This window comes from Psammomys obesus, unplaced genomic scaffold, assembly GCF_907164565.1.
Source record: "Psammomys obesus unplaced genomic scaffold, mPsaObe1.curated_primary_1811, whole genome shotgun sequence".
NCBI classification, from domain to species: Eukaryota; Metazoa; Chordata; class Mammalia; order Rodentia; family Muridae; genus Psammomys; species Psammomys obesus.
In genome coordinates, this window is record NW_026585742.1 from 5,805,262 (window position 1) to 5,830,728 (window position 25,467).

The 25,467-nt window shown below is 40.5% G+C and overlaps 1 protein-coding gene and 1 pseudogene across 2 annotated transcripts in view; one reads left to right on the top strand and one right to left on the bottom strand.

The window, feature by feature from the left end:
* The window catches only part of Atxn7 (ataxin 7), a 122,005-nt gene that overhangs the window by 87,354 nt on the left and 9,184 nt on the right, over positions 1-25,467 (top strand). For both annotated transcript variants that reach the window (XM_055599127.1, XM_055599126.1), the window contains exons 5-10: positions 13,803-14,055; positions 15,825-16,084; positions 16,541-16,623; positions 21,174-21,421; positions 22,919-23,117; positions 23,296-23,417. In XM_055599127.1, the coding sequence (XP_055455102.1) occupies positions 13,803-14,055; positions 15,825-16,084; positions 16,541-16,623; positions 21,174-21,421; positions 22,919-23,117; positions 23,296-23,417 (1,165 nt within the window). The remainder of the gene's footprint in view (positions 1-13,802; positions 14,056-15,824; positions 16,085-16,540; positions 16,624-21,173; positions 21,422-22,918; positions 23,118-23,295; positions 23,418-25,467) is intronic.
* On the bottom strand, positions 2,787-2,886 carry LOC129670621 (U6 spliceosomal RNA; annotated as a pseudogene).

Genomic DNA, 25,467 nt, shown 5'->3' on the forward strand with positions numbered 1-25,467 from the left:
AGCTGCCATGTTGTCCTATTGACAGTGTCCTTTGCCTTACAGAAGCTTTCAGTTTCATGAGGTTCCATTAATTAATTGTTGATCTTAGAGCCTGAGCTGTTGGTGTTCTGTTCAGGAAGTTGTCTCCTGTGTCAGAGCATTCCAGACTATTCCCTACTTTCTCTTCTGTTAGATTTAGTATATCCAGTTTTATGTTGAGCTCTTTGATTCAGTTAGGCTTCAGTTTTCTTCAGGGTGATAAATATGGATTTCTTTGCATTCTTCTACATGTCAATATCCAGTTAGAAGACATCCATATATTGAAGATGCTTTCTTTTTTCCAGTTAGCTTTCTATTTAGTTTTGGCTTCTTTGTCATGAATCAAGTATCTGTAGGTGTATGGGTTTATTTCTTGGTCTTTGATTTGATTCCATTGATCTACTGCTGTCTTTTATGTCAATACCATGTGGTTTTTTTTTTTTTATTACTATTGGTTTGTAGTACTGCTTGAACTCAAGGATGGTGATACCTCCAGAAGTTCTTTTGTTGTCCAGGGTTATTTTAGATATCCTGTGTTTTATATTTTTCCATATAAAGTTGAGGATTGCTCTTTACAGTGTTGGAATTTTGATGGGAATTGCATTGAATCTGTAGATTTATTTTGGTAACGTGGCCATTTTTATTATGTTCATCCTACTGATCCATGGGCATGGGAGATCTTTCCACCTTCTTCAGTTTCTTTCTTCAAAGACTTGAAGTTCTGGGCATACAAGTCTTTCACTTGCTTGGTTAAAGTTACACCAAGATATTTTATATTATTTGTGGCTATTGTGAAGGATGTTGTTTCCCTAATTTCTTTCTCAGCTCTTTTATCACTTATATAAAGGAGGGCTACTGGTTTTGTTTTTTGTTTGGTTTTTTTTTGTTGTTGTTGTTGCTGTTTTTTTTTTTTGTTTTTTTTTTTTTTGTGTGTGTGTGTGTGTGTGAATTTTGTATTCAACCACTTTGCTGAAGGTGTTTATCAGCTGTAGTAGTTGCCTGGTAGAATTATTGGGATCACGTATGTATACTATATCATCTGTGAATAGTGAGACTTTGATTTCTTCCTTTCCAATTTGTACCTCGTTGATTTCCTTTAGTTGTTTTATTGCTCTAGGTAGAACTCCAAGTATTATATTTAACAGATATGGAGAGAATGGGCAGTCTTTTATCTCTGAATTTGGTGGTATTGCTTTAAGTTTCTTTAATTGCTTTAATTTGATGTTGGCTTTCAACTTGCTGTATATTGCCTTTACTATGTTTAAGTATGTGCCTTGTAACCCAGTTCTCTCCAATACTTTAACATGAAGAGGTATTGTATTTTTTCAAAGACCTTTTCAGCATCTAATGAGATGCTCATGTGGGTTTTTTTTTTTTTAATTTGTTTATATAGTAGATTACATTGATGGATTTTCAGATACTGAACCATCTCTGCCTCCCTGGGATGAAACCTGCTTGATGGTGGATGATACCTTTGATGTGTTCTTGGATTCAGTTTTCGAATACTTTGAGTATTTTTGCATCAGTGTTCATAAAGGAGATCGGTTTGGAATTTTCTTTCTTTTTTGAGTCTGTGGTATAGGTATCAGGGTGATTGTGGCCTCATAGAATGGCAGTATACCCTCTGTTTCTTTTTTGTGGTTAGTTTGAGGAGTATTGGTGTTTGCTCTTCTTTGAAGGTCTGGTGGAACTGTACTAAAACCATCTGGCCTTTTTTTGTTTGTTTGTTTTTGTTTTTTTAATGACTGCTCCTATTTCCTTAGGGGTTATAGAACTATTTAAATAGTTTATATCTATCTAGAAATTCACCCATTTCATTTAGATTTTCCAGTTTTGTGGAGTACAAGCCTTTGAAATGAGACCTAATGATTCTTTTGACTTTCTCAGTGTCTTGTTATGTCCCCCCTTTTTATTTCTACTTTGTTAATTCGGAGACTGTCTCTCTGCCTTTTAGTTAGTTTGGGTAAAGGTTTGTCTATCTTTTGATTTACTCAAAAAACCAGTTCTTGGTTTTGTTGATTTTTTTTTCTCTTTGTTTCTATTTTATTGATTTTAGTCTAGAGTTTGATTATTTACTGTCATCTACTCTTCTTAGGTGTGTTGGCTTCTTTTTGTTCTAGAGCTTTCAGCTGTGCTATTAAGTCACTAGTATGAGATCTCTCCAGTTTCTTCTTGAAGGCACTTAGTGCAATGAACTTTCCTTTTAGCACTGCTTTCATTGTGTCCCATAGGTTTGGGTATGATGTCCCCTCATTTTCATTGAATTCTAGAAAGTCTTTTTATTTCATCCCTGACCCAGTGGTCATTGAGCAGAGAGTTGTTCTGTTTTTATGAGTTAGTAGGCTTTCTGTTGTTTCTGCTGTTGTTGAGTTCCAGCTTAAACTATGGTTGTCTGATAAGATACAGGGAGTTATTTCAATTTTCTTGCTTTGTGGTCACTGTATAGTCAATTTTGGAGAAGTTTCTGTAAGGTGCTTAGAAGAAGGTATATTCTTTGTGTCCAAGGTGAAATGTTCTGTAGATGTCTGTTAAGTCCATTTCATTCATAATGTCAGTTAGTTTCATTATTTCTCTGTTAAGTTTCTGTCTCGATCTGTCCATTGGTGAGTGTAGGGTGTTGAAGTCTCCCACTATAAAGGAGTGGAGATTGATGTGTGATTTAAGCTTCAATATGTTTCTTTTACGTATGTGGGTGCCCTTGTATTTGGGGCACAGATGTTCAGAATTCAGATGTGGATTTTTCCTTTTGATGAGTATGAAGTGTCCTTAAAAGTATAGAATGCTTCACGAATCTGCATGTCATCTTCACGCAGGGCCCTTGCTAATGTTCTCTGTATTATTCCAATTTTATGTGCTGCCAAAACAAGCATGGAGTTTCTTTTTTGATCTCTGAACAACTGCTTTAAAAAAAAAAAAAGATATACGCAGCTTAAAATCTTAAGAAAATAAGGAGATATCATGAGGAGATGAGTGGAGTCTAATATAAAACTAATTGTGTAGTTTCCCTTGAGGAGAAGGCCAGATGCTGTTCTTCACAGAGTAAGGTGCCAGTTCCTAATGGGAACGAGCAGCTGAATACAGTGGCATGACAAGGACTTGAGCTAGTATTTTCTGCCTAAGTCATACACGGTAACACAATATGTTTAAATTTTTTTTTAATTTTTTTAAAATTTGTTACAATTTATTCACTTTGTATCCCAGCTGTAGTCCCCTCTCTTTTCCCCTCCCAGGTTCACCCTCCCTCCCTCTTCTCTGCCCTTGCCCCTTCCCCAGTCCCCTTCCATCTGACCCTAGCATATCAGGTTTCATCAGGACCATCTGCATTGTTTTCCTCTGTGGCCTGGCAAGGGGGAGGTGATCAAAGAGGCACCCACTGAGTTCATGTAAGAGACAGTCCCTGTTCCCATTAATAGGAAACCCACTTGGACACTGAGCTGCCATGGACTACATCTGTGCAGGGGTTCTATATTATCTCCATGTATGGTCCTTGGTTAGAGTATCAGTCTCAGAAAAGATCCCTGTGTCCAGATTTTTTGGTTTTATAGCTCCTCTTGTGGAGCTCCAGTCTTCTCCAGGTTTTTCTATCTCCCCCTTCTTTCATAAGATTCCCTGCACTCTGCCCAAATTTTGGCTATGAGTCTCAGCATTTGTTTTAATACCCCACTGGGTAGAATCTTTCAGAGGCCCTCTGTGGTAGGCTCTTGTCCTGTTCCTTGTTTTTACCCTCTTACAAAGTTTATCCCACTTGCCTTTCTGAATGAGGATTGATCCAGGGTCCTCCTTCCTGCTTAGCTTCTTTAGTTTCACAGATTTTAGTATGTTTATCCTATATTATTTGTCTAATATACACTTTTAAGTGAATATATACCGTGTGCATCTTTCTGCTTCTGGGATACCTCACTCAGGATGATCTTTTCTAGTTCCCACCATTTACCTGCAAATTTCATGATTTCCTTGTTGTTTTTTGTTTGTTTGTTTTGTTTTGGGTTTTTTTGTTTTGTTTTTTTTTTCAGTAAATGAAAATTTGTTTCTTTTTAAATAACTACGAATTACAGTTATTGAGAATACATACCAGCAGGCCTTAAGCATTGTAAGTCTAGTTCTGGATGGATGGCCTAGTACATGAAGTGATTGTTGGGAGAGAGTGAGCTGCTGAGTTCAGACTGCAAGAATCTACATACCCCTGGACAGTGTAGACTATGTCTGTAAGCCTGGTGATCCTAACGTGAGATAGGCCCAGAAGAATCCCTGGAATATCACAAGCTAACTAGTCTACAACAGTGCCTTTTCTCAAAGTGGAAGGCAAGGACTGACACTCTGGTTTTTCTCTAATCTATACGTGTGCTTGTACTCACGAGAGAACACACACAAGTACAAATTACATATCATATACACCCTCAAAAGTAAATATTAGAAATCTTGTGTATTAATTTTCAAATCTAACAGTTCTTAACCTGTGACTTTTGACCCCTTTGGGGGTCAAATGACCCTTTCACATGGGTTGCCTAAGACCAGATACTTACATTATGATTCACAACCGTAGCAAAATTACAGTTATGAAGTAGGAATGAAATTAACTTTATGGTTGGGGAGGAGTCACCACAACCTGAGGGACTGTATTAAAGGGCCGCAGCAGTGGGAAGGTTAAGAACTACTACTCTTATGCTTATTTAGAGTTAATGGGCAAAAAAGAAGATGTTAACTAAAGAAAAGAAGGGCATGGGTATAATGAGAGTAGAACACTGAAGGGACAACCCAAAAGTTAGAGTCAGTTATGCTCTAACCCAACATACATTTTTTAAAAATTACTGCATTGTACAAACAATGCAATAAAAACCGCATGAGGTTATAGTACCACACACAAGGATGAGAAAAGATAGAACATAGTGAGAATGGTAGCATCTTGTGACATAATGTTAAATGGCTGAACAAGTATATAAGTACTAACTCTGAAAAAAGCAGACATTCTCTGTGACTGTGAGGTATAAGAAGTGCTGCTGTGTTTGAATGGTTGGGAAGGGGACAGGAAGATGAAATACCAGGTATGGCTGGGTGCAGTGTATAGTATGCATGATGAACTAGAGTGGATGGTGTCTATTGGAAGGGTGTGCATTTTATATATTCCCATGTAGCTAATTCAGCCAGATGGAGCTTTCTACCTCCATCCCTATTTTTCTTTTTAAAATTTTCTAATAATTTTTTAGAGTTTGAGTCATGCATAGTTATTTTGATTCTATTCACCCCTATTCCTCCCTGTAATGCCTTCCAAATCTGCTTCCTCACTTCTTCCAATTTTATGTTCACCTCTTTTTTTTTTTTTTTTTTTATTATCCCACCAATTCCAATTTGTGCTGCACATACACTTGTGTGGGGCCATCCAATGGAGCATTAATGAAGGACTTACTAGTGACCACATCCTTACGAAAAACTACCTCTTCCTCCTCCAGTCAACTATCAATAGTTACTCAGATCCTGAGCCTTCTCCTTCCTTTCATGCTCTAATGCTAACTGGTTTGATCTTGAGCATATCTTGTGCAAACAACCACAGCTTTTTCATAAATGTAGTGGTCTTGTCACATCTATGTGACACTTCTTTGGTGTGCTTCCACCAACCTCTGGCTCTTTTTTTTTTTTTTTTTTTAATTACACTTTATTCACTTTGCCTCCCAGCTGTAGCCCCCTCCCCCATCACCTCCCAATCCCACCCTCCCTCCTTCTCCTTCTATGCCCCTCCCCCAGTCCAATGATAGGGGAGGTCCTCCTCCCCTTCCAGCTGACCCTAGTCTATCAGGTCTCATCAGGACTGGCTTCTTTGTCTTCCTCTGTGGACTGGTAAGGCTGCCCTCCCCTCAAGTGGAGGTGATAAAAAAGCCAGCCCATGAGTTCATGTCAGAGACGATCCCTGTTCCTATTACTGGGGAACCCTCTTGGACACTGAGCTTCCATGGGCTACTTCTGTGCAGGGGTTCTAACTTATCTCCATGCACGGCCCTAGTTTGGAGTATCAGTCTTTGCCCAGATTTTTTGGTTCTGTTGCTCTCCTTGTGGAGCTCCTGTTCCCTCCAGGTCTTTCTACAATCTTCTTTCATAAGATTCCCTGCACGCTGCCCAAAGTTTGGCTATGAATCTCAGCATATGTTTTGAACCCTGTGAGGTAGAGTCTTTCAGAGACCCTCTGTGATAGGCTCCTGTCCTCTTCCCTGTTTTCTCCCTCCTCAGATGTCCATCTCATTTGCTTTTCTGAATGGAGATTGAGCATCTTACCCAGGGTCCTCCTTCATGATTAGCTTCCTTACGTGTACAGATTTTAGTATGATTATCCTATATTATATGTCTAATATCTACTTATAAGTGAGTATATACTGCATGTGTCTTTCTGCTTCTGGGATACCTCGCTCAGGATGATCTTTTCTAGTTCTCACCATTTGCCTGCAAATTTCATGATTTTTGTTTTTAATAGCTGAGTAGTGTTCCCTTGTATAAATGTACCACAATTTCTGTATCCATTCTTCAACTGAGGGACATCTGGGTTGTCCCTCAGCCTCTGGCTATTACGAATAAAGGAGCTATGAACATGGTTGAGCAAATGTCCTTGTGTACTTGATCGTATTTTGCACATATGCTTAGGAGTGGTACAGCTGGATCTTGAGGAAGCAACCTCTGGCTCTTACAGTCGTTCCACCTACCCCCTTCCATGATGGTCAGTGAACCTTGAATAGAAGAAATATATGTGTGTTCTATTGTGGCTACAGACAGCGTATTCTCTTCAACTCATTGCTCCGTTGTGAGTGTCTATTTTAATTTCTGTTCACTTCTAGAAGTTTCTCTGATGATGTCTGAGAACTATACTACTCTATAGAGATGCTGATTTAGAGAACACTTTAATACAATGCCCGTTTACCAAAATAAAATAGTAGGTCAGGGATAGACGGAGAAACCCTGTCTTGAAAAACAAACTTAGGATTAGTTCCATAGCATTAAGTCCATGAGGGTTGGGTGGAGGCATGGCACCTGGAGCAGCAAGCTGAGAGCTCACATCTTGAGCAGGCAGTGAGAAGAGAGGCAGAACTGCAAGTAGGGCAAGGTCTTAAGATCTCAAAGCATACCCCCAACCCAACATACCCATCCCCAGACCACCCACCCCTCGAAGCTGCTTCCTCAAGTGAGGAGGACACACCTCCTACAAACACACACTCCCCCAAACAGCAGCACCAGCTGTGACCAAGTGTTCAAATACCCTTTCAAACTATAACACTTGGTAATCGGGAAACCTCATTGAGGATTTGGCGTCATGTCTGCGGGCATTTTCTTCATTGCTGGTTGATGTAGGAGGGCCCAGCTGAGCCCACTGTGAGTGATGCCAACCCTGAGCAGTAAACCTGACCTTTAAGAAAGTTGGCAGAGCAAACCAAGAGAAGCAAGATAGTAGAAAGCAGTGTTCTTCCTCCATGGTCTCTGCTTTAGTTCCTTCCTCCAGTGTCTTGTCTTGAATTATTGCATAGGCTTCCCTTGCTGATAATCTGTGACTTGTAAATCAAATAAACCCTTTTCTCCCCCCCACACTTTTTTTTTTGGGGGGGGGTCAATCTTTTATCCCAGCAACAGAAAGCAAACTAGCACATGTGGGTTACCATAGATAGCTATTTTAATGTCATATGTGACAAACTTATTCAAACTATTGCTTCAAGGATATATTGCTTTGGAAATAGCCGTCAGCTGAGAGTCATGCTACTTTACCCTGGAGCTCATTTGGAAGTGATGGGGGTGGGAAAGGTTAAGTTGTCTAGAGCAGATTGGCACTACTGGTGATTAAGTGGTAGAGATCAGGGACACTAAGTGTCTAGAAACACTTATGCATGGCTGTCCTGAGATACCAGGAATGCCCTCTGGAGAAATTTGTCAAACTAAGGAAGAATTAATTCAAAGTGGCAAAATTCAAACTTGCCTAAGTAACTTACATTAAAATGTTGGTTTACAAATAAAACAACAGAACAGGCTTGAGAGATGCCTCAAGGGTTGTTAAAAGCATGTTTTTGTTTTGTTTTGTTTTTTGTTTGTTTGTTTTGCTCTTGCAGAGAACACAGGTTCCTAACTCCAGCTCCGGGGTCTCTTCTGGCCTCCACTGGACGTACATATGGTGCACAAACACACATTCGGGCAGAACACTCATATATAAAATAGACCTAAAAATTTGTTAAAATCTCTATTTTATGAGACTTTGAGTACAGAACGATAAACGTGGATTTTAATAGAAGTTTGGAAAATCTTGTAGTAGCAGTAAGCCCTATTTTATAAACCCTATCCATAGTTTCTTATTGACGTGTGTCTTAGCCTGGGTAGATTTTAACTCCTCTAGCCATGTTTAATGGTTGTTAGAGCATTAGCCTCCTCTACCACAGCCTCTCAGATGAGGTTGCAAATACCTCACACTGAGCAGGAAGCTTGAAGAACTCGGGGTACAATCTGAGGGAGATAGAAGCTGTTTTATTTTTTTTCCTGCTTAATGTTTTAAAATTAACTTTTAAAAGTAGCATACAAAGAAGTTAAATTATTGGAACATTTTCTTACATCATTATACTTCAGAGGAACTAACTACTCTTCCCTACTCTGTTTTTGATACATTCCACTACCCTCTTTTGTTTCTTCTTCCTCATTCCTGTAGACTTCTTCCCATCTCGTAGTCTACTTTGTGTATGTTTCAGATCTATAGTCTGCAAATGAGAGAAAACAACACTCCATTTTCTGCAAATAAACACAATTTTATTTGTATAGTTGAATAAAATTTCAGTTTGTATGTGCTACATTTTCATTATCCATCCACCAGCTGGTGAACACCTGCACTAGTTTTATGTGCATAGTTATAATAAACAAGGAGGTACAAGTATCTCTGCAGTGTGCTGACTTAGAACCCTTCATGCCTGTATACCCCTGGAGTGGTCACGGCAGAGTCCTGTGGGAGTTTTATTTTCAGTGATTCGAGAAACCTCCTGACTTCCATAGAGACTCTCACATTTTCCACTTTATGTGTAAGGGTTTCTTTTCTTCCATATCCTTGTCAGCATTTGTTATCCTTTCATCTCATTTATTTATTTGCTTTGCTTATTTGTTTGTTTATTTGAGTTTCGATCTCATGTGTCCCAGGCTGTCTTGATCTGCCTTTCCAGTGTAGGATTATAGGTGTTCTCCTCTAAACCATTTGCCTGAGGTTCTGGGGATGGAGTCTAGGACTTCCAATGCATTTAGGCATTGAGCTACATCTCCTTTGTTTTCTTGACAGCCATTCTTACTAGGGCAACATTAAAGCTTAGTTAATTGCAAAAATGAAAGTATTATAAATTGTATTTCCTTGCTGGCTATTGTTGTTGAGCACTTTTCCAAATATTTATCTACTAGTTATGCTTCTTTGGAGAACTATCTATGCAGTCCGTGGGTTCCACTGTTTATTGAATGATCAGCTGATTCTGATGGTATTTAGGTTCTAGAGTTCTTTTTAAATTCTAGATGTTAATCCTCTCTGATATATGATTGCCAAGTACTTTCTCCCATTCTCTAGACAGTCTCTTTACATTGATGATTGTTCCAGTGTTGTACAGAAGTAATTAAATTTTACACAATCCCACTATCAGCACTTGCTGTTATTTCTTTACTCTTAAAATCTGTCTCAGGAAGTCCTTGCTTGTACTTTGCAGTATTTCTTCAGCAGTTTCAGAATTTAAGGTCTTTTGTTTGTTTGTTTTGGGTGTTATGAGGTAGGGTTTCTCTGTGTAGCCTTGGATGTTCTGGATTCAGTGTGTAGACCAGGCTGGCCTCAAATCACAGAGATCCACCTGCCTCTGCCTGCCAGAGTGCTGGGATTACCAGCATGTGCCGACCACCACACCTGGCCTTTAAAGTCTTAAATTAACATCTTTGATCTATTTGATTTTTATGTGTGTGAGAGAAGCGCTGTGAGCTGGTTTCATTGTTTTGCATGTATCTGTGTAGTTTTCATACTATTATTTTTCCAGGGATGGCTTTGACACCTTTGTCAAAGATCAGGTGTCTATGGCTGTGTGGTCATATTTCTGTGTCCTCTTTTCTATCTCGTTGGTCTATGCGTCCGTTTGTGCCTGTGCCATGCTGGCTTTGTCCCTGTAGCTCTATTTTAAAAGTGGAGATCAGGAAGAGTGATGCCTCCAGCGTTGCATTTTGCTCGTTGGGATCATTTATGCTTTTGTACAAATTGTAAGATTTTCTTTTTCTAGTTCTGTAAAGAGTATCACACATGTGTTAAACCTGGTAGATTCCCTCCTTGCTACTCTATTTATTGATTCCTCTAATAAAATTTATTTTCTCCTGTTTCATTATTGAGATCGTCCTTTTGTATGTACAGAATTTTCAGATATTTGTTGCACTGCTGAATTGGGGTCATGAATTGCTTTAGCTAATCTGGAAGTCATGTGTTTATTCCTCAGATAGTTTTGTTGAATAGCAAATTCACTTGTCAGTACTTTCTCATTTTGAAACATGTTATGTGAGGGGCAGGAGAGATGGCTCAGCAGTTAGATGCTCTTGCTATTCTTCCAGAGGCCAAGCGTCACCCCAGCACCCATCTTGGATAGCTCACAATCCCTGTCACTTGCAGACATCCGCACATATGGCACACACATAAATGAAAAGAAATGTGTTGTTCCCTACCTTTCTGGTTTTGGGAGTTGCTGGTGAGAGATAGGATATTGTTTTGGTGTATTTGCTCTGTTGGCATTTTCTCCTTAATACTAGCTGTTTCCTTTGTTGCATTATATTTTTAACATCTTGATCATAATATTTTGTGGGAGAATTTGTTCTATGATCATGTCTGTTTAGGCTCTAAATACAATTGTGCTTGGAAATCAGTGTCTTTTCCAAGGTATAGGAAATTTTCACTAATTTCATTTAATAGATTTACTGTGTTTTTAGTTCCTGTTGTGGTTCTTTTTATACCATGGATTCTTAGAGGTGATCTCTTTTTTCTATCATGGATGTTTTAGAGGTGTGGTCATTGTAGTTTATGGGTTTTTCTTTATCTTTTTCTTTATCATTTAAATATATTTATCTTGTCAGCCATATCTTTCCTGGTGTTTTTTCTATTATAGTCAAGTCCATTGTGATGCTTTACACTGTGTTTTTTTCATTTCCAGCATTTCTATTTTTTTTTTCAGTTGCAATAAGTTAATTACATCTTCTTTTCTGATATTGCTATTTTTCTCATCCATTTTGCTGATCTTTTCTTCTTTGCCAAGGACATTCCTTTCTAGGTCCTGAAGTTATTTGCATATGTCACTCATTTGCTGGTGTCCTCTGTGAGGTCAGTGATCATTTTCCTAATAAACTTGACATCTTCTAACACTGTGCCCATCCCAGTATTTTTAATTCTGTAATTGATCGGTAGCTTTAGACAAGTTTTGTTAACTTGCTTTTTTATGTTTCTTGTGTTTTTATATTGTGGGTTGCAGAACTGTTTCCTGGTTTGGAAAGCCCTTATTCATAGATTTTCATCCTGAGTGGGCTATTGAGAACTTTTCCAGTAATACTCAGAGACAGAAAAAAAAAAAAAAATCACACCAAGTTTACACAACAACATCTTTAATCTCTATGTCATCTAGTTGCCACTGTTTTCTGTCTCACCTGGCTTTGAACTTGACATAGCTGAGGCTATCCTTCAACCCTTGATCTTTCTGTGTTCACCTCTCCCAAATCTGGGTTTACAGCTACATATAACCATTCTCAGCCTTATTAGAATTTTGAAAGCTCTTTGAGCCATTTCAGTGTAGTCAAGGTTGAGAGCCCATGGGCTACTGTCATTTGAAAACACTTCTTATCAGAGGAAAAGCTATAACAGTCTTAATAATGTTAACTGAAGACTGTTTTGTGGTTAAGAGACAAGGCTCCTGGAAATCTTGTTGACTCTGGGCAGCTGGCAACAGTATAAACATATTTTTAGTTGCCACTGAAAAGTGCTAAAACACTTGGCTACATGTTCAAAGCATTTTGGAATAACAAAAAGAGCTACCTTTTGACTGGTTTCTTTGACTTTTTAAAAATTAATTACATAGTTTTACAGTGCTAGGAGCTGACATCAGAACCTCAAACGTGCTACAACTAGACTGAATTGTCTTGTTTTTGATGTGCATCTGTCTGTGTGTGGTGGTGATGGTGGTGGTGATGGGGCATTGTGCAGTTAGAACTGGTGTAGCCATCAGCTCAGTCTGTCTTCAGCTTTCCTCATTCTCCTGAGTGTGAGCACCAAGCACCACCATTCCACACTAGGAAAACTAAATTTAGAACAAAGCAATATAGGTACCAAATGGAGGAAAAGATTAAACTGAAATTACTTCAGGGTTACATTCCTTGCACACACACACACACACACACACACACACACACACACACACACGTTTCATATGATGGGGCTGGGATAGGGGCAGAAAAAGGAAGCACTTTTCAGATGGCTCTCAGTTTATCCTCTTAACTTGGTTGTAGCCTCTATGGCACTGATTTGGAGAATTTGAATTTTCTGTTAGTAGCATCATTTGTCTTGGTATGAACCTGGCTCTGGAGTACATGATAGACTACAGAACTTCACTGAGAGGTTCTCAACTATGAAAAAAGATTTGGAAATTAGCTATTTAAATGGTGCTTGTAGTCACTGATTCTAACACAATTAATATTTTAAGTATCCATACAGCTTTCTGTATTTTGATAATAATAGTTTGCAAACTGTAAAACCTTAAATTAGGACAATGTGTGATTGTCATTTCTGAAATCAAGGCCGCTACTAAACTACCCACAATGTCCTCAAACTGCATTACCAATGACTGGCGTGTTTCTTATGGTAGGATTGCCAGTAACTCTTGATTTATAATAGTTTGCATCTGCTCTTAGGAAGCCTTATTCTCAGGTAGTTAGATTTTTTCTGCATTACGCTTTTGTAGTCTGTACTTACCCAAAAGTTACTTCCTGGTTTCAAAAGAAGAAAAAGAAACAGGCCTGCCTCTTGGTGGTATTTCTGTGTTGAGCCTTTGGCACCTTAGTGTTGTGAAGCAGTTATGCCACCTCTAGTCAGTTGAGATTACTTTTAAAAGGTGGGAGGGGCTTAGAATGATTGATTGGAAAAGTCTGGCAGATTCCTAGGGAACGATAAGAGTCCTAGAAACAGTCTTGTTTGGCATCATAGGCAAGCTTTTGTTTGTTTCTTACAATTTTTTATTCTAAGAGTCAGAGAAGATGAAGGCATACTAGTCAGTGTCAGTTAGCAGAACTCTGCAAATGAGCTTAGTTTTTTGTTTTTTTGTTTTTTTCCTGTGTGTGAATTGCTGTGTCCAAGATCCACAAGGTGCTTTGCTCATGTTTGAAAGGTTTGATTTCCCAATGGGTTTATGTGGCACACCTCTTTATGTATTGATAGACTTGGAAACAAAATGACTGGTTTCTAGAACTTGGTCTGTGGGGTCTGCGTAAGACCTTTCTTAAATTGTTGGATTTGCCAGCCAGTGGTGGTACACACCTCAGTCCCAGTGCTCAGGAGACAGAGATAGGGGTATCGCTCTGAGTTCCAGGCCACTCTTGGCTGTAGAGTGAGTTTCAGGACAGAGAAACCCTGTCTTGAAAAACAAACGAAGAAACCTTCAGGATTTAGCATGCTTTACTTAATGATTTATGTTTTAACAGAAATGTGTTGCTTGACTTCAGGGAGCTGTCTCAGCCTTCCATTGAGGTTTGCCTTAAACTTTTTTTTTTTTTTCTGTTTTTGTTTTCTGTTTCAGAAAGAAGACATAGCTCATCTAGCAAGCCTTCCTTGGCTGTCCCTCACACTTCAGTATTTTCCCTCTTCCCTTCTCTGTCCAAAAGCAAAGGCAGCAGTGCCAGTGGAAGCAGCCGGTCTTCCAGTGGAGGGGTCCTTTGCGCATCCTCATCAAGCTCCAAGTTACTCAAATTGCCCAAAGAGAAACTGCAGCTCAGGGGGAACACCAAGCCCATGCTTCCGGTGCAGCAGACTAAAGTCCCCCATGCTAGAGTGTAAGTATGGCCACATGGGTATGTAAGGCTTGCCTGCTAGGATGAGTCCTGTATGGGTGCCATCCATACAGGAGTGCCTGTGAATCATGGTAAAGTATTCACAGGGGAGTTCAAGTACACTGTTAGCTCTTTCTGTTTTCCTACCTTGAATTGGTGGCTGTTCAGGTCAGTTATCACAATAATAATGCTGGTCATATTTAGTGATCCTTTCCTGTATGACTTACTCAAAGTGAGCTATATTTGTCTGTGATGTCATGTATTGACCCTGTGGAATATGTAATGTTATTCCTTTTTTCACATGGGTAAAGGCAGCCTAAGTTGAGATGCTTTATTGAGAAGGTCTTTAAGTCATATAGATCTAGGTTCAAAGCCTACTTCTGTTTTCTTCCTGGTAGAAGTGAGGCACTAAATCTCTTGGGGGTGTAAGGCATCAGCCACTATAGGGTTGGAAGAAGTTTGCTATCCGCCAAGCACCTAACTTCTGTCTATTCAGCCATTGGAGCCAGCAAATGAGTGGCCATTGGTATCCCTCCTGCCTCTGTTGTTAATAATGGAGATAAGAGAAAGTCAAGAGTCCCCAGTGGCCTCTGGACAAGCAGGGTTTCCTCCCAGCTTGGGTTTTAAGGCACAGCATGAGGAGGGAAGACTGGAAGGAGTTCTCACTTGCCTATATGGCTTTGACAAGCTTCTAGGGTGGGTCTGCAGCTGGGAGCTCTCTTGAGGTCACTGCACTCTGATAGAAGCATATCTGTATCTTGCTTTGTCATGGTATCTCTCACCCTGGTAGCAAGTAGTGTTTCTTTGGCCTGCTTCCCTTTAGGGGATGGGATATACCATACATTCCATTCCCAACATCTAATACTTGGTTATCTTAGAAAACAATTGAGTACCTGCCAACTGCAAGAGGCCAGAATAGTTTGTAGTAGTTTTTTTGCTGTCCGACTGTTCCAGGACAACAAAACTGTTCACTGCAGTTTGTTCGGTTGCTGAGCTCCCAGCCCCTGTTCATGGAGAAGAGCACAGGAACACTAGGGTTTGCATATACTTATCCAAACCTCTATAGTCGAATGAAGGCTTAGAAGGGGACCAAGTGAACTATTGGGGTTTTACTGACATCACTTTTACCCAGCAAAGTGAGTGTCAGTAAAATCATAAGAGAAATTGCTTTGTCAGTTGCACAGGTCTTCCTGCTCACCAACCAGTTGCCACTTGCATCTATCCTAAGCTCATGTCATAGGAGCCTGTGCTCAGGGACTAGAGCATAGGCATTACCATAAGGTAATGCCTCCTGTGCTGATTCAAGTCTTTCCTGTGGGCAGAAGCAGAGCAGTGTCTGGGGATGTTAGGCTTTGTGTTGGGTGTTGCATTTGAGTTCTCAGAAGGTCCCACTGGCATGTCCTCTCGTATTTTAATCATTTCTTTTTGTTAAAGTGATAGTTCTTGTGAGGGATTCTCCCAAGATTCTGTGGCATCATCCTGGTTCTTCTAGAACTCTGTTTTGCCTCTTATAAAAACTGCATTGACTTATTGAGTCTGAGTTTCCTATAGGTCCATAGGGAAATGTTTCTGAAAGAATAAACACAGGTCAATTTTATGTACTGCACTTTTTGTCAAAAGGGCTGTGAACTCTGCTAGCCTTTCTTAGTGGTTCATACAAAATGTACAAGGCCTTCCCAGAGCCTATGCATATTCAGATAAATCTAGGCTTTTCTCCCATCCCTCTGGAAGAAAGGCCACTTATTTATTTATTCTCTCCTCCCCTGCAACAGCATGACACCCTCTGTGAAGGTGGAAAAGATGCATCCGAAGATGGACGGCACACTACTGAAATCCACAGTGGGGCCCGCCTGTCCTGCTCCTGCGAGTTCTGCAGTCAAGCCTGGCCTTAACTGCCCCTCAATACCAAAGCCAACCTTGCCTTCACCTGGACAGATTCTGAATGGCAAAGGGCTTCCTGCAACACCTACTCTGGAAAAGAAATCTGAAGATAATTCTAATAACAGGAAGTTTTTAAATAAGAGATTATCAGGTAACATCACAGTTTTCTCAAAGTTTTTGTGTGTAGAAAGTTAAGTATGCACAGATCGTAAATGAAAGGCCTTCTTAAGGCTGGTGGACTTGAGGTGTGGGAAGAGTGCCTTCAGGGTGGATCTGCCTTTATTTACGCTTAGTTATAAAGAGTGCAATTGATTTTGTTCAACACATTCAGGTGCTATAATGAAATTTTGTTCCCCATGATTTTTCTGAATATAAATACTCTTATGCAAAATAAATAAGTAAATATTTTCTAGGCATCCGAGAGTAGTTGTAGCTTTTCAGTGAGGATAATGTTTATTGCAATGCTCACACCTCATCTGCAGTATATTCATTAATAATATCCATCTTACTATGGCTAGAATTTGTCTTTCTTGAGGTTCTTCTTATTTAAAAATTGAAGATAGTGTTGAGTACACCCACTTAAGTAATGTTTGTGTGCTTCTGACAGAAAGAGAGTTTGATCCTGACATCCACTGTGGGGTCATCGATCTGGATACCAAGAAGCCCTGCACCAGGTCTTTGACTTGCAAGGTAGGTGCCTTCTGAAGGCAGAAATGGAGGCTGCTGTGTACAGGGTTGTTAGTAGTACCATACCATTCCACATCTCTCTAACCCATGTGGGGCCAGTGCTCTCTGGCTCCCCTAGATTGTGACAAAAACATCCTCAGTTTGACAAAACACGATATAAGTTACCATAACTTGTACCTGTGAGAGAGGCTTTGCTTCTGTTTTTTAATTAACTTATTTTGTTGTTCATGTCTTTGTGTATGAGTACCATCGCACACACATGGGGGTCCAAGGACATCTTGCAGGAGTCAGATTTTTTTTTCCGCCATCACTTTTAGTATCCTTACTGCTTTGTGCTTGGTTCTTTATTTTCTTTTTCCCTGTCTTTCCTAAGCAAGTTGTAGCTCATGTAAGGTCAGAGGATAACTTGTACAAGTTGGCCACCATTTGGCTTCTGGGTATCAAACTCTGGTCATCAGGCTTGTTGCCCTTCTGTACTATCTCATTGGCCCAGGTGATTTTTACTTTAATTTAGATTTAAGTTGTAATTATTGTGAATAGTGCTTTGCTGCAGTGGGACTTTGGAATAGTTCTTCCTGCTCAGGTTACTCTTGAGTTGCTGGGCTTGGGTAATCCTCTTGAGTACTGGGATCGCAGGTATGCACCACCATTCTCATCTCAAGAGGGCGTCCAGATGTTCTGAGAAATTTGAAAGCTTTAAATGTCTAAACTTAAAAAAAAAATCTTAAGCCATTTTCTCATAGGGAAAAATATATTCATAGATATTCTGATACTTGCTTTCCCTCTTGGGTAGGTAGATACCTTTGCCCTGAGTCCAGATCCATCTTCATATCTCTTATGCCTTAGAACTACCTGTTCTTGCCTTTCATGGAGTACTAGTTGAATAGAATAGGTGTCTGTTGCCGTTAGCTTTTTAAGATAGCCACTTGAGTCTGTACAGTCTGAGCTGTGACTAAATGTGTTTGTGAAATCCGTCTTTACCTACATGCCACATCATGGCAATAACTTTGCCTCTTCTCTGCCCCTCCTGCCTACGTGGCTCTTTTTAACATGGGTTGCCAAGAAACGTGTTACCAATAATAACTTATCTAAGAAGTACTTTTGAAATGATCCATAAAGCAGCTGGTTGATCCAGATTCTTTCTTTTTGAAATTGTGCTGTGGCCAGGCCACTCGGCCATGTACATCTTCCTAGTATTTTCAAGTGTAGAGTACAGTATGGTTACACATCTGGAACTTAGCCATCGTAACTGGAGTTCTATCTGTTGATAGATAATTTTACTTCCCTCCTGTTCCCATGACCTGAGTAACTACTATTCCACTCTAGAGTTTTCTGAGTTTGAATGTTTTATATTTCACATGTCAGGGAATCATGAAGTCAGTATATTTCTGTGACTAGTTTCTTTCAGCTTACATTGGAAGACATTCAGTATTTCTTTCTGTTGAAAGGCTGAATATCCCTTTGCAAACATATACCACATTTTCTTTATCCCCCTCATCTGTGGATGGGCTTTTAGCTCATTTCCATATCTTTGTAAATAACACCTTGATGGACATGGCATGCTGAAATCCCTCCAAGGCCTCAATTTCAGTTATTTTCATAACTACCCAGATTGCCTGAGGGTGTCTAGTAGGAACTGCAGGGAGTTTCGTTCTGCTCTTCCTGTGTTTTCCTGGATAGGTGACCTGCTTTTTTTATAGATACATGCCATCCTTTTTCAAGCAGTATGTTGTTGTGCGTTAAGGATGTTATTGCTGTTGGTAGCATGGTCCTAAGCTTTTTGTCACATTATTTTTTATCTTTAGCCCTGATTGGCAGTTAGTTCACCATGAGACTGTGAGACTGTTGTGTATTTGCTGCTGTTGATTCACATCAGTTGCCTGTTGTCTGCCTTCCATCTTTTCTGTTCTCACCGGTACATTTGTCACAAAGCCTGCTAGTATGACTCTATGCACGGGAATTTGTAACTATTGGCTTTTGTCCTTCTTCTTACCTGGATCTTGTACCAGATACCTTTCTGTTGCATACAACTGTGAGCACAGGCCTTATTTGAAGTCTGACAAGATACAGGGCTTAATACAGTTAATTCATGTTTTCTTTCCTTGTGGACCTTACAGTCTGTTGCAGGAAACAAAGATTTAATTAATAAGGACTCATAAGTATAATTACCAGTATATAATATATTGCTATTGATGGGTCTATGGACAAGAAAGAGGCTTGAGTTATAAAGCCTGTAGTGTGAGGCTTGAAGGCCTCATGGCCACAGAAATGTGGATGAAGCTGGATTCTGATTTATGTAGGCAGGGAAGGGTCAGGAAATATGAGTGAAGGCCCTATGATGTCATAGGGCCTCAGACTAGAGCCTGAAAGATACCCAGGCAGCTGAACAGAGAGAGGGAAAGGCAGGCAGTGTGTATGCTCTGAGCAGCAGAAGACAGCAAGCAAGATTCTTAGAGCTTGCAGAGTTCCTCAGATCCAGCCTACATGGTCCTCTTTCTTTCTGTCTGCAGCATTCTTAGCAGAGTTGCAGTTGTCATAGGTGGAAGGTGGTCACCAGATTTCTATCTGGAATATGCTTCAAAACTCCATGGAAATCTTATTTACTCTTTAGAAAGAGCTGGGACAATATCTTTACTTCTTCTTTTGGCTTTACCATGCTAAGGATAAGAGATGGTCAGATATTAGTAGATATTGGTACACCACCCTAGAGAGACAGACATTACTAGTATCTGTACATTCATTCTTTTTGTGCATTGGTGGGCCATTGTTTTTATATGCTTCTTAAAATTGTTTATGTGCATGGTTGTTTTGTTTGCCGTGTCTACCCCACGTGTCTGCAGTGCCCATAGAGTCTAGAAGAGAGTGTCAAATCCCCTGGGACTGGAGTTTCAGATCGTTGTGAGCTACTAGATGGATGCTGGGAATAGAGCCAGAATCCTCTGGAAGAGCAGCCAGTGCCCTTAACTTCTGAGACAATTCTCCAGCATAAGTCTTTTTCTATGCTTTTTGTTTGAAGCGTTTACAAAGTGACAAATATTCTTCTAGATCCTGGTACAGTAATGAACAGAATAGAGTTCCTCATCTTCACTTAAGTTGCTTTCTTGTAAATGTATTACATATTACCAGAAAATCAGAAAAATTGGGAAATAAATTCATCTGTGCCAGGTTAAATCTTGGGCAAACTTAGTTTGCACTGTGTTTGCTTAGGAGATTTGCACCTAGTTACCTGAGCTCCTATAAAAGTTTAAGGCATAATTTTCCTATATGCTTCTTGAATTTGTTGGTACCATGCTCTATAGACCATTACATTACTGTGTTAGTCTAATGCAAGGAGTCACGGATACACATACATAAACTATCAATTTTGGAATTCTGTAACCTAAAAGAAAGCATTTAGCTTAATTCACTGTATTCATAGAAAGTCAATGGGACTGTTGAAGTAATGGAGTCAGGGAGATTGCTGTCTGTCACTTTTGTACAGACCCAAATGGCAGTAGTATTAGAAGTAGACTGGAGAAGAGGACTAGGGTGTGCAGAATGATTTTTACAGTGTTTGGACTTGACAGTTGGTGAGATTGGCTTAACTCTGATCAAGTTTCTCTCCTGATGGGAGTAGCCTTGGTTGAGCACTTTCAAAGGTAGCAAAGGCTGAGGGTGCTTACTGTTAGGAGTATGTACTGAAGTCTACTTCCTAGCACCTGTGTTGGGTGGCTTTCAGCTTCTGTAACTTGAGTTTCAAACTTTCTGACTTCCTTAAGGTACGGCATTCACACGCAGGCACCCACATATAGACACATAAATATACATAATGGAAAGTAAAATCAGCGTTTAAAAACATCAGTGATTATCAAGCATTTGGTGTGTAGATGCTTTCTTGTACAATGTGATCAAGAGTTGCCTTATGTTAGTTGGCTTTTTTTTAAAGCCAGAATTGCCACGCTGTCTATGTGCCCATTTCCTACTCCAGAAATTAGAGAGTTCTAGTTTTTACTGCATTTCTGTCTCTTCTTGTTTGTAGTTTTTGGTTTTTTTCTTTCTGCCTTGTGTTCTTTCTTTCTCTCAAGTCTTTTTGGCTGCTCCAGACTGTCTCTACAATACTATGTATGAGCTCCTTTCTTTCTTTGCACCTTACTTCATTAGAATAGAGACAAGCAGTTGTATTTAACTTTTGTCCTGGTTACTGAAAGAATACTTTGCGATATGTGTTTTCAGTTAGTATTCAGAATTTTAAATCATCTTGTTTTTTTTTTTTTAATGAAATTCATAAGAGCCTAGATAAATGAAATACTTTACTGGTGGCACAAAACATGAGTACTTGCCCTTTGTTCTATTTGATACTCATTTCTATCCCAGGTACTACAACTAGAGTATGTATGATTCTAGCTTTACTGAAGAGAGAAGATTTCCATTAGTAAATGTGGAGATATCTCATCTTTGCAAAGCTCTAGGTTACTTTTTATGGGGAGAAGTTTTGGAATATACAGCGTATTAAACTTGTTATTGAGATTGCTTTGTTTCTGTGTTTGGTATTTATGTGTATGTGTGTCTTATAGACACATTCCTTAACCCAGCGGAGAGCTGTTCAGGGTAGAAGAAAACGATTTGATGTGTTACTAGCGGAGCACAAAAACAAAGCCAGGGAAAAGGAATCGATTCGCCATCTGGACTCTCAGCAACCACCACATCCTCTCAGGGACCCGCATCCCACCCCTCCTAGGACGCCACAGGAGCCACACCTTCCTTCAGAATCAAAGCCTTTCTTAGCTAGTAAATCAAAACCTCATATCCCCAGTCTTCCAAGGTAAGCCAAGCCCCAGCTCTGTCCCTTGCCTTTGTGGAATAGGTGTATAGATAGCACGCACCCAGTATACCCCTCCACCTCTTGTGCCTCTGTGCTGCCAAGAATCTAATCTGCATCACTGTCACGATGAATTTGATATTTTGTAAATTGGGTTTTACTATAAAAACTGTTGAATCTTCAATGAATTTTGACCAGGACTTATGGTCATAGATGGAAACACTAATAAAAGGTAGAGTTGCTGCCCTATGGTGGTTCTCTGCCAGCTTTCTCTTAACCCTGCTAAGCAGAGCTGAGATTGGGCCTTGCCTTTGGGTTCCTAGTAAGAATGTTTCAGATGGCTTTGGCCATTTATTTCTTTGTTTGTTTGTTTGTTTTGTTTTTTCTAGTTGTAGTAGTGAGAAAGCTTGTGGAAAAGTGTTTAGTTTTAATAACATCTGTTTATCAACATGGGTTCTCATTCAATCATTTGGGTCTTTGTCTTGAGCAAAAGTAGGCATTTTAGCAGCATTAAAGCAGTGGGTCAGAGTGCTTAAACTTCAAAGACAGTGATGAGAGAATATACTGTGCTTATGCTTTTAAACAAGTTGAAATAACAACTTTGGACCCACAGGGGGTCGGGAAGGAGGGGGAGGATTGGAGTGTGAGGAACTGGTGGTTGGTTGGCAGTTGGCCACAGGGCCTCCGTTGGTATGCCAGCCCCTGGCTGCTGCTGCGTACTTTCACCCTTTTGTTTCTGGTCACTGGCTGACTGTACTGAGGTAGAAGCTACTCCCTCAAGATAACCAAAGTGTATGCTTGGATGTGTCAGGAGGAGTCCAACATGAGCCCTGTAGTTTAGAAGCAAGGCAGTAGAGAGTGGTCAGTGGAGGCTTCCAAAAATATAGTCAGGTCATATCCCTTCTTTGACATCTTCTCAATGAAAATTTCTCATCTGAAAAGTAAGATTTATTTGGGAACCACTAAGCCACCATAGATCTAAGAGGAAAACATTACCGTTAAGTAATGATGTTCAGACTGACCTGGTGATGTAGTAATGTTACCTACCTCATTATCGACTCCTGTCCCTTTAGGTTATTCTAGAGTACTTTGCCAATTAACTTATTTATTACAGTATAAATCAGATACTGTTAAGATGTTGAGAAATATAAAAACAGTCACTGAAAGAATCCTCTTAAATTCCATATGCTCCTCTTCTTTGGGAAGAATGGAAGGGGGACTTGGACACCAGCTGGCTGGGCGGGAAGACTAGTTAAAAGTTGCCTGTGGTTTTGTCTGACAGACACTCACTTAGAATAGTGATGCTAAGGAGAGCTGTGTGTGTGTGTGCACCCTCGCATAGCTGCCGTCTTCCACCTGAGTCAGCATACTGCCCAGGGGCTGGTGGACCCTGCCCCTTCCATCTGAGGGTGTATGTATGTGTCTGAGTAAAGGTTGCTGATGAGCACAGCAGGTTGTGCTCTACTGTTCTGAGCTGTGCTGTACTGTGTACACATTCAGGCCTCCAGGCTGCCCTGCTCAGCAAGGAGGGAGTGCCCCCATTGACCCTCCTCCAGGCCATGAGTCTCCACACCCTCCCTTGCCTGCCACTGAGCCAGCTTCTCGGTTATCCAGTGAGGAGGGTGAAGGCGATGAGAAAGAAGAGTCTGTTGAAAAACTGGACTGTCATTATTCAGGTCATCATCCTCAGCCAGCGTCGGTAAGTTCTGCACCCACTTGCAGTGGCCTCCCCAGGAACGGACAGGGCACTGAAGGGGGTGGCAGAGACCTTGCCGTGGCTGTCCATGTAGCACCTTAGCATGCTCTGTACTCAATCGGGAACCCTCTTCTGTGCTGGCAGCAGGAGTGACATGCATGTGTGTGGTGCTCTCTTTCAGTTTTGCACATTTGGGAGCCGGCAGATTGGAAGAGGTTACTATGTGTTTGACACCAGGTGGAACCGGCTTCGCTGTGCCCTAAACCTCATGGTAGAGAAGCATTTGAATGCACAGCTTTGGAAGTAAGTATCTTTTGTTGGGAGGGCAAGGAGGGAGCTGACCTGCCCCAATGATGTGTTTTCTTGATGACCTCAAGTTCTGTTTTATGACATGCTTATCTAAATGGGGGGAAATGGCTTCCTATAGAACTAATGTATCTACTCTTTGAGCAACTACGTCTTGTTCTGAGTGCAGGGTCTTAAGTTGGAAGGACCACATCTTATAGTTAGGCATGTAGGGAGACAAAGATCATTGAACAGAAACAAGTCTACAGCTTCTCAGAGAGATAATGGAGGAAAGAAAAAGAATGGCCACTGACACCTGCTGGGAACTGGCTGTGTGCTAGGGACTGTTAACTACTAACTATGGAATTTTCACAGGTATTCACTGTGTGACTATAATTATCCTTTTTTAAATTTTGTTATTATTTTTCATTAATGAAACTGACCAAAAAAAAAAAAAAAAAAAGCCACACAGCAAGTTAGTGGTGGGACTGCTAGGTGGCAGTTTGTTTGCACACAGAGCTGAGATGGGACATAATAGGCTGTGGGACTCAGAAAGCTTTTCCATGATGAATTGGTCTGGAAGAACTGTCATGAGAGTGTGAGCAGTATTGTGTTTCAGGAGGAGAAGCCAGATGTATGAAGGTACCTAGTCAGAAGAGGTGATGACTTGTTTCAGAAACAGCAAGAAAGAGAGTGAGCATATGACAAGACCCCAGAGCTGAGGACGGCCTGGCAGCATTGGCATTGTTGGGCGCAGTGGTAAACTGGTCATGAGCTTGGATTTACATCTTCACATCTTAGAGTTGGGGGGTGGGGAGTTGTGCCCGGATTGAATGCAGGATCTTGGGCAGGACAGCTAAGCACTCTATCACTTAGCAGTATCACCTGCCCTTGAATCATTTGTATAGCATCATGTATGCTTATGTTTACTGAAGAGATTATAAAAAGAAGAGATGCTTGACCCAAAAACTTAATTCAGCCTTTCAAGTTAGCTTATTTTCATACACAACGCTTCTCAGAGATGTTTGCAACTGTCAAAGCAGAGATATTTTAGTATACTGGAGAGCGTTTCTAAAACTCTGCCCCAGGAATGTTGTTTAAAAGAATATTTAGGGAAGACTTGTGTTCAGCGGGATATTTTATTACAGGGGACTATGAAGTCATCCATGTCCATTCAGGGTCTACCATGTGGTTATCATTGGCTAGCACTCTTTGAATGGATGAAAATGAGGCCCTTTGCTTTCATGGCTTGGTTTACTGGAAGTCAGGTACAAATGGAGGGACCTTAGTCTCTAGTCAAAAAATCTTTGTCCATGACTGTTGATAGGTCCTGGATTTGTGAGTTGGTAAGTAGACTGGTAACCTCACATTGGTAAGCTGTCCGCAGCCAGCCGTGGAGTAAAGATGGCTTATGCCCACAGCTTTGAGTGTCTGAAAAAGCACGTTTCTGAGGTTGATTTGGCCCTCTGCTCTGGCAGGCTCTGCCAAGGATACCTCGTTATTTAGCTCTCCTATCCATTAGCATGAACTCTGGTTTATTTATTCACAGTAGCTACTTTTTTATCCCAGGCTGTCCTCTGATCTTGCAGTTTCCACCTTTTGGGTGCTGGGATTATAGGGACATCATGCCTGGTTTTATTTGGTGCTGTCAATCAAACCCACAGCTTTATGTGTGCTCAGCAAGCTCTCTACCAACTGAGCCACATACATCCCTAGCTCCATGATCTCTGCTCTTAAAAGTCAGTGCAGCAATGGGGAACGTGTGGTTGAGTGACAGGCTAATGCAACAGGCTTGAAGTAGACAGGAGTGTGGATTGGGACCCAGCCACAAGTGTTCAGGAAATGCTCCCCAGAGCAGGAGTACTATAAATTGGTTCCCTCACAGCCCTTAATTTACTAGATGAGCTTAGCACTTCTCACGTAGACAGGAGCTACCCAGAGGGCCTCTGTGAGATACTGTAGGGTATTGTCACTGTGTTCCAGGTCCTATCTGACTGGCTTAACAGAAACTCTTTCCTTGTGGAAAGAGCTCTGTTTAAGCATCATTCTTGTCCTCTTACCCTTTAGT